Below are 18,479 nucleotides of genomic sequence, written 5' to 3'. Positions count from 1 at the left end.
AATAACGCTGACGTCCTTTGAGGACATAAATGCGTTCAGATGATCCTTGTTGAGCATCTACAAGTACAAAACAAAAAGATGCCGTAGTGTAGTTTAATGTTGAACCATCATGTATACACAGTGTTGAACTTTGAAAAGTAACTATTTGGGAAAGTTTGAAAGGAGATGCTTTGAAATTGTTGTTCGTATTTGCATATCACCGTATGTACGTATGTAACTATCCTCTACCAGGCTTCGAAAGCGGCTGGAAAGAGTAGAAATTGGTCAAATACTTGAAATAGAGAGACTGACAACACGCCAGGGTAGTTGGTCTGCTAAAGGAATGGCAAACTGTACTCTCTAGCGGAGGAACTCCCCTGGCATGTTATCTCTCTATCCATCCGCCTCTGAAGCCTGGAAGAGACTAACTTGTGGACACGATTGTACATTTAGGGGACCGAGATTCTGTTAGGGTCTGTTCATGTTCTGATCATCGATATATATAATATTGTTGATGTTTATTGAGGAATCGCAGACCACTTTTTAAGAAGGTTCATATTGAACAACGGTAGGTCCAAGTCTAGCATCAATGTTTTATCTATGAGAATTTTGAAAAGTAAGAAACACAAAAGCTGTTTTCGTCTTCCAACTTCGTGATGACCTCACGGAAAGAAGAACATAAGAGAGGAAATAAAAAAGGTGTCTCTTTGTCTGTTTGTATTAACATTGGGCCACGCAAAAAGGCAAAATACTATGCTGTATTTGAGGAGAAAGGAGTTGTAAGTGATGGTAGTACAAAATCTGTTACAGTTGAGCGATTAACATTTAAAATGGAGTTGTAGTCCTGATTGTTATCGTCAGGAGGCGTTGTTAGCTGGGTGAGTAAAGATGACGTGCAGAACTGTTAATAGTAATAGAATAGGCAATAAAATGATCTTCACATTTCGTGTATAAAGTTTTTTGAAATTCTTTTGTACAAAAAAGTTCAATTTTGTTACCTGGTTGTATTTGAAATGAATTGCATGTTTGATCGTTGTGTTTAGCACAAATGTTTAGTGGTCTGTGTTGGTATATTTTGATGAGTTTTGCGAATTGGTTTTCTAAGAACCAGTGTTCTATGTTCTAAGAACAAGTGTTCTAAGAACAAGTGTTCTATGTTCTTTGAAGAACTCGTGTTCTAAGAACCAGTGTTCTACAAGCTGGTGGTTCTTGTAATGTAATTTTCATTGAGACTTAACATTACGTTGTAAATATTGACAGAGATAAGCTAGATTTATCTCACATCGGAGGATGCCCATCGGCCGGCTGTCAACAAGGACGTTATATTTATACTCCTCTAGAACAAAGTTGTAGCCTCATTGACATCATTTACTTGTCGTTGGGTGCTTGAAATTGTTAAGTAAAAGAAACGTGCCATCCAGCGACAGTGAAATTGTCAGAATTACTGTGTAGATTAAATATATGAGTAGTGCTCATTACAACGTGTGGTTCTGTTTCTTGGGTAACTTACGCTATGGTTCTGAATAACTTACTTTGCATGCAAAGCGTTTGATAAAAAAACTTACATGTCAATCTGCTTACACAACTTGAAGATAACATGCCAGGGGAGTTTGTCTGCTGGACATTTTGCGGCAAAAGGGCATGTTATCTTTTTTTGGGCGCTCTCTACTCTTTCCAGCCGCATCCCGAAGCCTGGTAGAGGCTAACTACTAACAACCTGCCGCCTCAAAAAGGCCATTGGACTACTTTTACTCCTTTACCTGCATAATACGTGTAATAGCATAATTACATAAAAGATAATGTCCTTGGTTGCATATAGACGTTTCAGGCCAGGGCGACCTAAAAGCCTTGAAAATATTGTCTAGCCGTTGAAAGTATAACAGCGCCACCTAGCAACTTTTGTATTATTGCAAGCATTCTGGTGACGTGTGGTCTCTTCATTCTCCTACCCTGAATACCTGGAACATAGCTTCCGAGTCCTATATCTTCTTGCGGGGTAGCCACAGAAGGGGGGGGGGGGCATGTAACGTTATAGAAAGTTAACGTTACCAGTCTTCCCAACCAACCTCTGCTTGGAGAGTAGGCCAATGAGGCTATATCCCCATGAATCCCAGCAAAGAGGTATAAAATAGAAAGAACGTTCTTGATTGCAGTAAAAAGTAGTGCTTTTGTAGTCTGTTGCCAGACACAATGGAATAACGTTCTTCTCAAAACAGGTTTAATCAAAAGTCAATTTTAAGGTACAAGACTGTTTCATTTCTGTAAAGGTACAATTTGTGGGTAGTGAGTACAATGTGTCTTGTTTGTATATAAGTGAATAAAATATTCAGATACAGCACAAACAAAATGTCATTTCCAGCTTTTATTTCCCTGTTATCACAAGCTTTGATTGGGTGTATACTTTTTTACTTTTATGTTATGCTATAGGTATTGGTGCGCCAGCCACTTTCATTTTATGTTTATGTTATACTTTATGTCATCTTTATGTCTACATTTGTATTATGTTTTATGAGCAGCGGATTCACATAAGCACAACAAGTGCTTCCTATCCAATGCTCAAAAATCCATGTGAATAAAATAAAAATAAATAGATATCTTATCCCTGTCACTACAACCCTACAGAATATAATCTATTCCTGCAAACACACTTCCTTATGATACACATAAATGTCTAGTAGTACATTCTTTGGCAGTTCAGTCTCATCAGCAGACTATCTATGCACCTGGGGAGTATTCTGGTGACTCAATCGCATGTGGCTCAGTATTTTATCTGTATGGTACTTATCTTTGTAATACATATGCATGATTGTATGCTATTCTGCTATCTAACATTTTCCAGTTATAGCACTTCCAAGCACCTCCCTCATTGACATATTCAGTACATGTAGGTCTATATACACAATATACATGTATGTGATATACTCAACAGTTATCTCTATAATAGATACTGGTTCACAACATTGTATGAAGCTTCCATGATCAATTGTAATCTTTGCAAGAATTGCTCCCTTTACAGCAGATTATAATAATGGAAATACACGAACTATTCGATGGCATAATCTTTCACTATGCCATACACACATCTGATAACATGTAGGGTATAACAAGATGTTGACACCATATTCTGATCTCAGCGGACATAGAGAGGGTGTATTTATCACTATCATTATTTTATTGGACAACATAGAAACAAGACGCAGTGGTGGGCAAAAGGAAAGAAATAGACATACAATGGTAAAATAGAAATAAAAAAACAAGTGACAAAACAGCACGTAACAGATCAATAAATGGGCAATATAAAAAATAACATGTAAAAGTAAGATCATAATGTTTTGAAAAAGAATTGTTTTCCGTGATTAGTTGCACACATTAATATTTAATCAAATATAAACAGTTTTGAGTGAACATGTAAGATTGAGTTATTATATGTCTGTTGTTTCTGGGCTCACTATTATTGTCTTTTTAATATTCAAAATGCAGTGTCTGTTTGGACAGGCAATTGCCTTTTCATGGTGAATATCGTTAGGTTCCACCAGTGTCAGATTGTGCTTTGTTTCTTTCTTGGATAATCTGTGTCATCCTCCTTGCCCGATCACGATAGTTTTCAGCCTTTCTGTGATCACCAAGGTAGCCCCAAGTGACAGCCAAGTTGTGGAGTAACGTTACAATGTCAGGATGTGCATTACTCTCCCCATAGATACTCTCTTTCATCTGTAATGACTGTTCAAAATAGCTGACGGCCTTTTTGTAATCACCGAGTTCGCTACAGGCCCCGCCCAAGTTATTAAGTGATGTGGCAATGTCAGGATGTTCGGTGTTCTCTCCATAGATACTCTGCTTCATCTGTAGTGACTGTTCATAATAGCTGACAGCCTTTCTGTGATCACTGAGTTTGCTACAGGCCGAGCCCAAGTTATTAAGTGAGTCGGCAATGTCAGGATGTTCGGTGTTCTTCCCATAGATACTCCACTTCATCTGTAGTGACTGTTCATGATAGCTGAAGGCAGCTTTGTGATCTCCAAGTTCCATACAGGACACGCCCAAGTTGTTAAGTGAGTTGGCAATGTCAGGATGTTCGGTGTTCTTCCCATAGATACTCCACTTCATCTGTAGTGACTGTTCATAATAGCTGAAGGCAGCTTTGTGATCTCCAAGTTCCATACAGGACACGCCCAAGTTGTTAAGTGAGTTGGCAATGTCAGGATGTTCGGTGTTCTTCCCATAGATACTCTGATTCATCTTTAGGGACTGTTCAAAATAGCTGACAGCTTTTCTGTAATCACCGAGTTCGCTACAGGCCGCGCCCAAGCTGTTAAGTGAGTTGGCAATGTCAGGATGTCCGGTGTTCTCCCCATAGATAGCCTTCATCATCTGTAGTGACTGTTCATGATAGCTGACAGCCTTTCTGTAATCACCGTGTTCGCTACAGGCCGCGCCCAGGTTGTGAAGTGTGTCGGCAATGTCAGGATGTTCGGTGTTCTTCCCATAGATACTCTGATTCATCTTTAGGGACTGTTCAAAATAGCTGACAGCTTTTCTGTATTCACCGAGTTTGCTACAGCCTGCGCCCAAGCTGTTAAGTGAGTTGGCAATGTGAGGATGTTCAGTGTTCTCCCCATAGATAACCTTCATCATCTGTAGTGACTGTTCAAAATAACTGACGGCCCTTCTGTCATCACCGAGTTTGCTACATGCCCCGCCCAAACTGCTAAGTGATCTGGCAATGTCAGGATGTTCGGTGTTCTCCCCATACATACTCTGATTCATCTTTAGGGACTGTTCAAAATAGCTGACAGCTTTTCTATGATCACCAAGTTCGTCCCAGGCATCACCAAGGTTGTTAAGAGAGACAGCAATGTCAGAATGTGGATTCCCTTCACCATATCTAGATCTATCACACTGTAGCGCTTGTTCTACACATGTTTTATAGTTTTCAAAATCACAGAGACTTCTGTACACCACTGCTTTTACGCGGGAAGAGTCATCAAATAGAATTGATGATTCGTCTGTTGACTGGCCGTTGGCAAGCTGTGAAATAAAGTGTTTTGTTGGCCTTTCTGTGTAATAGTATCTCATGAGCTGTTTGACATTTGAAAAGTAAAACACTTTCTTTAATGTCTCCCCAATGTGCGTGTCTGTCGACATGGATGACAAGGCTGACATGCTTTCCACCTGGCCTCCATTACTTATGTATGTCCGCAGCCTTAGTTCTGCTGAGATGCTCACCATCACCATCAAATGATGTGCATTCTCGCTATTGATGACGCCATTCTTGTTGAGATTCTCAATAGTTTTCCAGATCGTGGTCGGTTGTATGTTACGGAGTAGCGCCAAACAAGACACTGCAAGACTTGAAAATCGATACATTTGCTTCTTTACATCAATCAATCTATCAGTTCTAACTTCGATTTCAAACATTGCTGCGTTTTCCCTAAGATCAATCATTGCTAATAAGAAATGAATTTCATCACGGCGATGCATTTGCTGAGTCCATAGAGCGATATACACATCAACCAACTCCTGTTCTCCTGTGATTAAACACACATTTCCCAATATGCTAGCAAGGTGGTATCCTTTCTTCAAATGGAAAGTAAGGTCTTTTTCGAGTACTTTGGTCATCTCCCTTGGTGTGCGAATGAGCTCACTTGTAGATGTGCTGTTTCTTCCTCTGCCTAGAGGAGTCTTGCAGGCGTGTGGCATGGAGCCGTCAAATGCAAACCCGCGTGGTGTTACGGAGTCATAGAACCAGTTGTCTAGTGGGTCTTTTGAGTAGAAATCATTAAGCGACTTGGTCCCCATGGCTGGGAGAATGGTTTCTCCCAAATTGATGACTTTGAGATGCAGATAATGAGTGAGGTTGCGGAAATACCTGACATTGCTTTCTTTTTCCTCTTCAACTAAAATGGCAAACTCTAGATCAGAGTATGGTGTTACCAATCCTGTGGCTTGTGAACCCATTCCTATCATGGCGTACTTACAGGGAGGGGGGCCCATTACCTTCATACATTCATCTACAAGGCCAGCTACGAACATTTTTCGCTGATCGACAATCGTGTCAAACAATGCCCTGATTTCATCTGCCCTCCTTTTCTCTACTTCCCTTATCTTTGGGTCGTCATCGGCAAGACTGTAAGGATCTACCTCTTGTTCAATTCTTTTGATCTCTTGTTTTACAACGTCTCTCTGTTCCTCTAACTTCAACTTGTGTTTCTCTGCATCACCAATGTCTACCATTTGTTCAATATTCAGAACATGCCTAAGGAATGATCGACTTATTTCCTGGATAGCTTCCTTAATGTCGTTCCTCCTAGACCTTACCAGTGCTGCATTACAGAGTGCTGCAGCCTTGGTGAAGTCTCCTCCATCTTTAGACTGGATTCCTCTCTTCAGGTAGACGTCGCCTAACTTGTAGAGGGGCTCTGCTTCTTTGATGTGTTGGTCAGACTTTGAAACTGCAGAGAATAAAATTCACAATGTTTAAAATATATTGTGCTTTTGAAGCAGTTTAACGATGATATTGCCAAAAGCGCTCTATAGCAACAAGATTGATGTGGAACATTGCATTACTAATTTTGCACAGCTTTAGCACATTTATAAGATGGTCCATATTACTTAAGAGAATTTTGAACCCTTAAGATCTGAGACTTACATTTGACATGTACAGATTTAAGTGCAGTTGCAAAGTGTTGTTCTGCCGTGTCCAGGTCTCCTATCTGCAGGGCCCTGCAGCCCTCCTGTAGGTGGTCTTGGTATGAGCTGTAACAAGGGGATTACATATAGATAATATGTCAACCAATATAAAGCTTTTTTTTTTAATTTTCAATTTTTTAAGTACGTTCCTTCATGTAAGCAGTAACCTAATAACTTAACAGTACTTTGATACCAATTCACATACAGACTCTTCTTAAACTGACTTTGGTAAAGTTTGTAGTAAGGCGTCCCTACCTTTTAATGTTTACGTCTGGACGTGGATGGTTGCCCTGAGTAACATCAGGTCTTTTGATGTTCCCAAACTGATGCCTCGTGGGTCTTGCTCTTCCTCTTGTTCTTGATTTCTTTGATGATGATTTCTGAAATAGTCCACGAATTTCGTATATCATATATATATATATATGTATGTGCATCTGTGCATATACATATATACAAAATGTGTTCATTGCACACTCGTTGCATGGTGCAAAGATTGCTACAAACATATCGTTTTACATGTCTACATTGGACCTTTGGTAACTACATGTACGCTTGTCAAATTAGCAACTTAATATTGATTTGGTTGACTTGGTGAAATGTTGTTCACTGCTTTTTTGTAATGTGGGTGTTCTGGCTCGGGTCATACACTGTTTAAGGGCCTGTAGTCGTGAGAAAAGTCTTTGCATGTTGTGGGCAGTGCCAGTCATGGCAAATTAGGCAAAATTACTCACCCTTCTAGCTCTCACTGCTCCCCAGATCTTCACCATGTACAAGACACGATGGTGCAGAGTCTTTTTCGTCTCCGGATCCTCACATCTAGTCAGGGCTTTGCCGTACATCGCAGCTGCCTTGGAGAACTGGGATAGTTTGGATGTTTTCTTGCTTTTCTCAAGGTAAAAATCTCCTAGAGATTTGAGAACCTCAACCTCCAAGAACACGTCACCCTTTCCGATTGCAGCCACTAATGTTTCTGTGTACGCCTCCTCAACAGACTGCCAGAGTTTACCGACCCTTTTGTCTAATTTGTTGCAAATTTCTGCCACCCTTAAGACATTACTGTCAGCAGTGCCCCAGTAGTCTGGTGACTGATACTGTGGAGTGTACCCCTGCAGCAGCTGTCTGCAAAGTTTCTGCATGTAGTCAATTCGATGACTAAGTGTTTCCCCCATGTCTGGATCTTTGCAGCGCAGAAAGGCAGCAGCATAAAGGGAAGCAGCCTTGTCAAACTCTGCCGAATCTTTACTTTGCTTGCCTTTCTGAAGATGCAGGTCTCCAAGACTTTTTAGGACTTCTAACTCCATACTGAGATCCATGGAAAGAATGGCTTCTCTCAGTGCCCGACTATACCCGACTCCGTGACTATGCTGACTCTTGAGGCACAACTCCAAGTCCTGCAACTTGTCTGCCAGGCTGGTCATATTCATGTCAGACATCTTCCTATTTGGGTTTTCCTCCAAAGATCAACCTTTAGAGAAAGGAGAATTCGGCAATTTTGGACATTTTGTTTTTTGTGTGAAATATCGTATTCATGGACATCCTACATGACGATATAAATACATAGCCATCTCATTTTAATATCAACTAGTGGCAAATTCCCAAGTGATAGATAAAATCAACCCTGGAGCCGAGGAGCCCTGGCAACAGTCTGGTACTCAGGCTAGCCCTGGAGTCGAGGAGCTAGCCTGTATACAGGCCCTGGCAACAGTCTGGCACCCAGGCTAGCCCTGGAGCCGAGTACCTAGCCTGTATATTGGCACCACTGGCCCTGTCAACAGTCTGGCACCCAGGCTAGCCCTGGAGCCGAGGAGCTAGCCTGTATACTGACCCTGGCAAAAGTCTGGCACCCAGGCTAGCCCTGGAGCCAAGGAGCTAGCGGCTGCTAGCCTGTATACTTTAGTGCTCGACCCTGGCAACAGTCTGGTACCCAGGCTAGCCCTTGAGCCGTGGAGCTAGCCTGATACTTCGCATATTATACACTGTACTTTAGTAACGGACCCTGGCAACAGTCTGGCACCCATCCAGTCTAATACTAGCCACGGGACCTTCCCATATGACGTAACAGTTTCGTGACTTGGTTCACACTACCTTAATAGAGTATCGTAATTATTGGGCCATATCATTAACCAGCCTCAAATCAAAACATTACAGTTATAGTCATACTACCACACAACAAAGATTTCTTGTAATTGACCGCGCCTAATAAAGGCCATTAAAGCCTTTAAGAAAAGGCCTTAAAACTGTTGGAACGTGACCCCATATCGAGAACAGTCTTTGATTCATGATACGCAGTTACCTCGTATATTACTTACTAAGCCGTTTCATAAACACTTAACAACTGTACATATGGGACGGGTTACTTACTGCAATTCTTAACGGGTCCACCTTGTCCCCGGAACTGCTCAGTGTGGCTTCTAAGTGGTGTTGATCGTGTGGAAACTCTCAGTCTTTATTTCTAAGTAACGGTCCCACCTCGTGACTGGTACAGGTGATTAGCAGGTGAAAGTCCCCGGGTGAGGTCACACCTGTTCTACCACGTGAGGGCGTCATGTTGTTGATCATTGACAGGGTCAATGATCAACAATTCTGGCTTCGAATCTATAGAGGGCCAAATTCTGCGTCCATGGGAAACGCACCTTGCACTTTTTCTTCACTCGACTTTAAAGTCTGTATTTAGGTTCGGTTAGAGACTGCTCAGTTTTCTGTATATTACACGACTTTTCTCACTCCACCCAGTGTAAAATGGGCACCTAGCTGACTCTTGTTGGGGAGGCCGTGGAGGGAGAGGGATGGGCTCCACTTTCCAAGTTACCGCCCTAGCCACAGTGGACTATTGGACTACCTTTACTTCTTTACCTGCATGATATACGTGTAATAGCATAGTTACATGGAAGATAATGTCCTTGTTTGCATATAAACGTTTCAGCCCAGGGCGACCTAAAAGCCCTGAAAATACTAGTATTGTGTAGCGCCGTTGAAAGTATAACAGCGCCACCTAGAAACTTTTGTATTATTGCAAGCATTCTGGTGACGTGTGGTCTCTTCATTCTCCTACCCTGAATACCTGGAACATAGCTCCCGAGTCCTACATCTTCTTGCGGGGTAGCCACAGAAGGGGGGGGGGGCATGTAACGTTATAGAAAGTTAACGTTACCAGTCTTCCCAACCAACCTCTGCTTGGAGAGTAGGCCAATGAGGCTATATCCCCATGAATCCCAGCAAAGAGGTATAAAATAGAAAGAACGTTCTTGATTGCAGTAAAAAGTAGTGCTTTTGTCGTCAGTTGCCAGATACAATGGAATAACGTTCTTCTCAAAATAGGTTAAATCAAAAGTCAATTTTAAGGTACAAGACTGTTTCATTTCTGTAAAGGTACAATTTGTGGGTAGTGAGTACAATGTGTCTTGTTTGTATATATAAGTGAATAAAATATTCAGATACAGCACAAACAAAATGTCATTTCCAGCTTTTATTTCCTTGTTATCACAAGATTCGATTGGGTGTATACTTTTTTTGTACATGTACGCATATATTAACATTTCTAAAGACCCAGAAAAGCCATCTTCTATCCCTATAGTCTATATAAGCTATGTATATCTTATCCCTGTCCATACAACCCTACAGAATATCATCTTTTCCTGCAAACACACTTCCTTATGATACACATAAATGTCTGGCAGTTCAGTCTCAGTAGCAGACTATCTATGTGCCTGGGGAGTTTTCTGTTGACTTCGGATGTGGCTTAGTATTTTATCTTTATGGTACATATCTTTGTAATACATAGGGCGTTAGGAAGAGAATCCAGCCATAAAAATCTTGCTTCAAAAAAAAAAAACTTGTACCTGGTGCAAGCACGTCTAACCCCCGGTTGGGGAAAAATGACGTTAAATTCGGTTTTAAAAATGCGTGATTGTATGCTTTTCTACTATCTAGCATTTTCCAGTTATAGCACTTCCAAGCAGCTCCCTCTAGATCATTGACATATGCAGTACATGTAGATCTATACATGCAATCTACATGTATGTGATATACTCAACAGTTACCTCTATAATAGAGACGGGTTCACAACAATGTATGAAGCTCTCAATGATCAATTTATGATAATTGCTCCATTAACAGCAGACTAATGGAAATACACGCCAAGATACAGGGACGATGGCATAATCTTTCACTATGCCATACACACATCTGATAACATGTAGGGTATAACAAGATGTTGACACCAAATTCTGATCTCAGCGGACATAGAGAGGGTGTATTTATCACTATCATTATTTTTATTGGACAACATAGAAACAAGACGCATGGTGGGCAAAAGGAAAGAAAGGGATCCGGACATACAATGGTAAAATAGAAACCGGTATCATTGGCAATTGTTTTCCGTAGGCAGTTGCACACATTTAGTCAAGTGTAAACCGTTTTGAGTGAACAATGTAAGCTTGAATTATTATATGTCTGTTGTTTCTGGGCTCAGTATCATTGCAATTTTAATTTAAGCAGTGTCTGGACAGGCAATTGCCTTTTCGTGGTCATTGTAATATCGTTAGGTTCCAACAGTGTCAGATTGTGCTTTATTTCTTTCTTGAATAATCTGTCTCATCCTCCTTGCCCGATCACGATAGTTGACAGCCTTTCTGTGATCACCAAGGTTGGCCCAAGTGACAGCCAAGTTGTTTAATGAAGATACAATGTCAGGATGTGCAGTGTCCTTCCCATAGATACTCTGTCTCATCTGTAGTGACTGTTCATGATAGCGGACGGCCTTTTTGTAATCACCAAGTTCCTTACAAACCGTGCCCAAGTTATTAAGTGAGTCGGCAATGTCAGGATGTTCGGTGTTCTTCCCATAGATACTCTGTCTCATCTTTAGTGACTGTTCATGATAGCGGACGGCCTTTTTGTAATCACCAAGTTCCTTACAAACCGTGCCCAAGTTGTTAAGTGATGCGGCAATGTCAGGATGTTCGGTGTTCTTCCCAAATATGATCTGTTTCGTCTGTAGGGACTGTTCAAAATAGCTGACGGCCTTTCTGTAATCACCAAGTCCCATACAGGCATTGCCCAAGTTATTAAGCGATCTGGCAATGTCAGGATGTTCGGTGTTCTCCCCATAGATACTCTGCTTCATCTGTAGTGACTGTTCATAATAACTGGCGGCCTTTCTGTAATCACCAAGTTCCATACAGGCATTGCCCAAGTTGTTAAGGAATCTGGCGATGTCAGGATGTTCGGTGTTCTCTCCATAGATACTCTGCTTCATCTTTAGTGACTGTTCATAATAGCTGACAGCCTTTTTGTAATCACCAAGTTTGCTACAGGCCGTGCCCAAGTTGTTTAGTGAGTCGGCAATATCAGGATGTTCAGTGTTCTCCCCATAGATACTCCACATCATCTGTAGTGACTGTTCATGATAGCGGAAGGCCTTTCTGTAATCACCGAGTTCCCTACAGGCTACGCCCAAGTTATGAAGTGATTCGGCAATGTCCGGATGTTCGGTGTTCTCTCCATAGATACTCTGCTTCATCTTTAGTGACTGTTCATAATATCTGACGGCCTTTTTGTAATCAAGGAGATCGCTACAGACCGCGCCCAAGTTGTTAAGCGAATCGGCAATGTCAGGATGTTCGGTGTTATCCCCATACATGTAGATACTCCGATACATCTGTAGTGACTGTTCAGAATAGCTAACGGCACTTTTGTGATCTCCAAGTTCAATACAGGCATTGCCCAAGTTGAGAAGTAATCTGGCAATGTCAGGATGTTCGGTGTTCTCCCCATAGATACTCCGACACATCTGTAGTGACTGATCATAATAGCTGACAGCCTTTCTGTAATCACCGAGTTTTCTACAGGCATTGCCCAAGGTGTGAAGTGATGTAGCAATGCCAGGATGTTCGGTGTTCTCCCCATAGATACTCTGGAACATCTTTAGTGACTGTTTGTGATAACTGGCGGCTTTTCTATCATCACCAAGTTTGCCCCAGGCATCACCAAGGTTGTTTAGAGACGCAGCAATGTCATAATGTGGATTCCCTTCACCATATCTAGATGTATAACTCTGTAGTGCCTGTTCTGCACATGTCTTATAGTTTTCATAATCACACAGACTTCTGTATACCATTGCTTTTACGCTGGAGGAGTCATCAAATAGAATTGATAAATCCTCTGTGGAATTACCGTTGGCAAGCTGTGAAATTAAGTGCTTTGTTGGCCTTTCTGTGTAATAGTATCTCATGAGCTGTTTGGCATTTGAAAAGTAAAACACTTTCTTCAATGTCTCCCCAATGTGTGTATCTGTCGACATTGATGACAAGGCTGACATGCTTTCCACCTGGCCTCCATTACTCATGTATGTCCGCAGCCTCAGTTCTGCTGAGATGCTCACCATCACTATCAAGTGATGTGCGTTCTCACAACTGATGGCGCCAGTCTTGTTGAGGCTCTCAATAGTTTCCCAGATGGTGGTCGGTTGTATGTTACGGAGTAGCGCCAAACAAGACACTGCAAGACTTGAAAATCGATACATTTCCTTTTTTACATCCATTAACCTACCGGTTTTCACATCGTTCTTAAACATTTGTACATTTTCCCTAAAATGTGTTAGCGCTAATACGCAAGGAATTATCCCTCCGTGATTTTCTTGCAGTTGCTGAGTCCATAGAGCGATATACACATCAACCAACTTCTGTTCTCCTGTGATTAAACACACATTCCCCAAGATACTAGCAAGGTGGTATCCTTTCTTCAAATGAAAAGTAAGGTCTTCTTCTAGAACTTTGGTCATCTCCCTTGGTGTGCGAATGAGTTCACTTGTAGATGTGCTGTTTCTTCCTCTACCTAGAGGAGTCTTGCATGCGTGTGGCATGGAGCCATCAAACGCAAACCCGCGCGGTGTTACAGAATCATAGAACCAGTTGTCTACAGGGTCTTTTGAATAGAAATCATTAAGCGACTTAATCCCCATGGCTGGGAGAATGGTTTCACCCAAATTGATGACTTTGAGATGCAGATAATGAGTGAGGTTACGGAAATACCTGACATTGCTTTCTTTTTCCTCTTCAACTAAAATGACAAACTCTAGATCAGAGTATGGTGTCACCAATCCTGTGGCTTGTGACCCCAGGCCTATCATGGCATACTTACAGGGAGGGGGGCCCATCACCTCCATACATTCATCTACAAGGCCAGCTATGAACAGCTTTCGCTGGAGGGCAATCGAGTCAAACAATGCCCTGATTTCATCTGCTCTCCTTTTCTCTACTTCCCTTATATTTGGGTCGTCATCAGCAAGACTGTAAGGGTCTACCTCTTGCTCAATTCTTTTAATCTCTTGTTTTACAAAATTTCTATGTTCCTCTAACTTCAAACTGTGATTCTCTGCATCACCAATGTCTACCTTTTGTTCAATATTCAGAACATGCCTAAGAAATGATCGACTTATTTCCTGGATAGCTTCCGTAATGTCTTCCCTCCTAGACCTTACCAGTGCTGCATTACAAAGTGCTGCAGCCTTGGTGAAGTCTCCTCCGTCTTTAGACTGGATTCCTCTCTTCATGTAGACGTCACCTAACCTGTTGAGGGGCTCTGCTTCTTTGATGTGTTGGTCAGATTTTGAAACTGTACAGAATAAAGCTCTCACTGGTTATCAATTTCAATCGTCTATTTTACTGTTATCACAACTTGTAACTTTTGTTCAATCGTCTATTTTACTGACTCTAAATTTACAAGTGCCAATATTTCACTGTCCATTAGATGAAAACACTTTCTTACAGTTTAAAGAGGATGCTCTTGTCAAAAGATACCGCATGCCTGCAATTAAGGCATTCTGTTGCAACAACAATAAGGTATATTGCATTATGTGTTTAATTTTGCGAAGCAAGATTATAAGATGGGCCATATTACTACAAAGATACATTTGATAAGATTTCTAAGGTAAGGTGTGAGACTCACATTTGACATGTACAGATTTGAGTGCAGCTGCGAAGTGCTGTTCTGCCGTGTCCAGGTCTCCTGTCTGCAGGGCCCTGCAGCCCTTCTGTAGGTGGTCTTGGTATGAGCTGTAAGATAATGAGATTGCATGTAAATAATCTTTCAACCAAGACATTTTTATTGGATTATTTAAAGCAAGTAATATACTTCATCAAGTGCGTAGTTAAATTCAGAGATTATCTGTACCTGCAATTCAAAGAGTAAAAACCACACTTTACAAACCCCCTGTTTGGTAGTCAAAATATCATAGTCAGTACCTCGATAAATGCTTATGTACACGCACTATACAGACAGGCAGTTGGATGCAACTTTTTTCTTAAATCAACGTTGACCATCGGGGCTTCCATACCTTTCAACGTCTGGACTTGGATGGTTGCCCTGAGTAACATTGGGTCTTTTGTTGTTCCCAAACTGACGCCTCGTGGGTAATCGTCTTCCTCTTGGTCTGGATTTGTTTGGTGATGATTGCTGAAATAGTCAATAAATTTCGTATATATATGTATATGTATATATGTATGTGTATGTGTATTTGTATATATACATATATACAAAATGAGTTTTGCAGTGTTCATTGCACACTTGTTGCATGGTGCAAAGATTGCTAAAAACATATCGTTTTACATGTCTAAATATTGGACTTACTTTGATAACTACGCTTGTCAAATTAGCAACTTCATATTGACTTGGTGAAATGTTGTTCACTGCCTTTCTGTAATGTGGGTGTTCTGTCCCGGGTCACATAGTTTTGGATGGCCTGAAGTCGTGAGAAAAGTCTTTGCATGTTGTGGGCAGTGCCAGTCATGGAATAAAGCAAACCCACTCACCCTTCTAGCTCTCACTGCTCCCCAGATCTTCACCATGTACAAGACACGATGGTGCAGAGTTTGTTTCATCTCCAGATCCTCACATCTGGTCAGGGCCTTGCCGTACATGGCAGCCGCCTTGGAGAACTGGGATAGTTTGGATGTTTTCCTGCCTTTCTCAAGGTAGAAATCTCCAAGAGATTTGAGAACCTCAACCTCCAAGAACACGTCACCCTTGCCGACTGCAGTTACTAATGTTTCTGTGTAGGACTCCTCAACAGATTGCCAGAGTTTACCCACCCTTTTGTCTAATTTGTTGCAAATTTCTGCCACCCTTAAGACATTACTGTCAGCAGTGCCCCAGTAGTCTGGTGACAACCACTGATACTGTGGAGTGTACCCCTGCAGCAGTTGTCTGCAGAGTTTCTCCATGTAGTCAATTCGATGGCTAAGTGTTTCCCCCATGTCTGGCTCTTTGCAGCGCAGAAAGGCAGCAGCATACAGGGCAGCAACCGTGTCAAACTCTGCTGAATCCTTTCCCTGCTTACCTTTCTGTAGATGCAGGTCTCCAAGACTTTTTAGGACTTCTAACTCCATGAAGAGATCCATGGAAAGAATGGCTTCTCTCAGAGCCCGACCATACCCGACTTTGTGACTATGCTGACTCTTGAGGCACAGCTCCAAGTCCTGCAACTTGTCTGCCAGGCTGGTCATGTTGTCAGACATTTTCCTCTTTGATTTTTGCTCCAATGATCGACCTTTAGAGATTGGATAAAACAATATGTGACATTTTTTTTTACTTTTTGCGTGAAATATACATGTAGTATTCAGGGATAACCGGAATTTACATGATTGTATTGGTATATGTACCTATTTAATAGGCTTCACCTTGGTTTCAACACCAACTGTTGGCTAAGTTCCAGGGGATACATAAAATGAATCCACCGTGTAGAATTTATGGAACGTTCTCTTGGCCTGGGTGCCATATTCCGTAGTTTTCTAATGTCGCTAACTACCCAGACTAACGTTCTCTGGGATAGGACGTTAATCTGTAGGTCCCCTTGTTTGAGGAGAACCCGCCTTGATCACGTTAAAGATTCCGTCACACTTGTTGTAAGGAGTAGGGGTCCTTCCCGGTGGGTATTTGGTCTTACGCAGTCTATACTTCCACTACAACACTTTTGTGTTAAATCTTGTTTACCGCGTACAGGTCATGCGAAACAAACACCTATTCACGGACATACCTTACCTGCCACTCCCATACCAACAACCCCACTAGCACGTACAGTTGTTTCCATAGTTACAGTGTTTCCTTTGTCAGATCTACGCACACACTCACAGTACCCCTAAAACAATGGCCTTCAGAAATTTAAACCCCAGGCTGTCGTGGTTGGGTTTGTTGCGTACTTAGTAATCCTCGTATCGAGAACAGTCTTATCATTGCAATGTGTTGTTAGGAGACAGTCCCCCATGTTGGTAATTCTTATGATACGATTGACACAGTTGTAGTACTTTGTTTAGCATAAACATGTACTGAACGTGGGTTACATCATGACTTCAGTCTTATCGGGTTCGCGTTGTCCTCGGTACTGCTAACGTTCAATACATAGCAATACATCCGATCAGACTAGTCTTGATCGGATGGAAACTCTTCAGTCAGGCTACAACTAGTACAAGTAACGTTACAGGTACAACTGAGTAAAAACTCACTTCGCGCCTGGTGCAAGTGTGCGCGAAACCTCAGTTGTTCCGCTTATAGGCGTCTGTCGTGGAGTGTTGGAAACCCCCATATCGACAACAGTCTTTGATTCGTGATACGCAGTTATAGTACTTAACACAAAAACTACAACTGTAAATATGTGACGGGTTACTTACATGCAATTATTTGCTTGTACTTTGCATGCAATTCTTTGTCCCTGGAACTACTGAGGGTGAGAAATAATGCTGCTGGTCGTGTGAAAACTCTTTAACGGCTACATATTGTACCGATCGGTTGGTAGAACGGAGCAGGTAACTAGTACAGGTGAAACCGGAAGTCCCCAGGTGAGGTCACACCTGTCGTACCGCGCGGGGGTGTCTGGGAACGGGGATTGCCCAAGCGGGATGTTACCCGGGTGAAAGGTCACACTTGTTTCATTTTTATGTTTACCGAAGGAAAACACTAAGTTTTTGCTAGGTTTCCTCTTCCTCCAAACACTGACCTCTGACCTGGCCAATGACCTGATTTGACGTCTCTCACCATGTTAAACTGGAGGATTCGGTACCCAGGGCGACGCAATAAGGAAGTACTCCCCACTGTGGCTTCTCCAGCAGCTTGAATAGTGAATTGACCCCCATAACCACATAAACTTATAAACATCCTAGACGGTCCAGCCACCGAAAACAATGGCAGGGACAGATTAGCATAATAACTGTCACTCTTTTTGAACAAATTCAAATGTTTTTTCTATACTGGTTTTCAAACTAACAATATCAAACCATGCAGAATGATCGGGATAGCTGTAACTGAGTCACATAAATCAAGAAAATACTATCTGCAACTTTCAGTTTCTGGAAAACCAACCTTGTGGTCAAATTTCAATTTTTCAAACTGTCTTGTCAACATTTCATCAAAGCCTCTAATTATAGATATCTAAAATAGCAACCTCACAACTGAATTAGCTTGGATAGTAAGTGAGTCTAGAAATATGGGTTGCAATTGTGGTGTCAATTTGGTAGTATGAGAAAGCAGCACTAGTATACATGTAGACTGGATCTCTGTTAGAACTGTTCAAGTAACTGCCGGCCAATCTATAACACCACCAAACCTTGGCAAAACAGTACAGTGGTGTAATTACTATATTCTGGGTAAGGTGAGGCTATCTTCTTTCTGTAAAACAGACTGTACATGTACATAAATTCCTTATCTGTCTTCAATATGTTACAAACACAAAGTGTCTTCAAGAGCCCTGTGCCCATGTTACCACCACGGTAGTCAGGGACAGAATGGGGCCTGGTAGTTTACGTTAGCCGAATTTATTG

At 41.7% G+C, this 18,479-nt stretch overlaps 1 protein-coding gene across 1 annotated transcript; it reads right to left on the bottom strand.

The window, feature by feature from the left end:
- Window positions 1-1,727: 1,727 nt before the first annotated feature.
- On the bottom strand, window positions 1,728-16,184 carry LOC109481312. Its single transcript, XM_019783844.1, has 5 exons — window positions 15,480-16,184; window positions 6,925-7,049; window positions 6,629-6,735; window positions 6,298-6,431; window positions 1,728-1,739 (listed from the first exon to the last, which is right to left on the bottom strand). Exons 1-5 carry the CDS (start codon window positions 16,182-16,184, stop codon window positions 1,728-1,730), a joined length of 1,083 nt encoding a protein of 360 aa, XP_019639403.1.
- Between the last annotated feature and the right edge of the window lie 2,295 nt (window positions 16,185-18,479).

Source organism: Branchiostoma belcheri, unplaced genomic scaffold (genome assembly GCF_001625305.1).
Source record: "Branchiostoma belcheri isolate BF01 breed outbred unplaced genomic scaffold, Haploidv18h27 scaffold55, whole genome shotgun sequence".
Lineage (NCBI taxonomy): Eukaryota > Metazoa > Chordata > Leptocardii > Amphioxiformes > Branchiostomatidae > Branchiostoma > Branchiostoma belcheri.
Note: the sequence above shows the minus strand (reverse complement) of the source record. Positions and strands in the feature narration are given on the sequence as shown.

Coding starts and splice junctions, on each gene's coding strand:
- LOC109481312 (XM_019783844.1), bottom strand. CDS start 16,184: ATGTCTGACAACATGACCAGCCTGGCAGACAAGTTGCAGGACTTGGAG. Junction 7,050..15,479: donor GAGCAGTGAGAGCTAGAAGG/GTGAGTGGGTTT, acceptor GGACTATTTCAG/AAATCATCATCAAAGAAATC. Junction 6,432..6,628: donor TAAATCTGTACATGTCAAAT/GTAAGTCTCAGA, acceptor TATTCTCTGCAG/TTTCAAAGTCTGACCAACAC.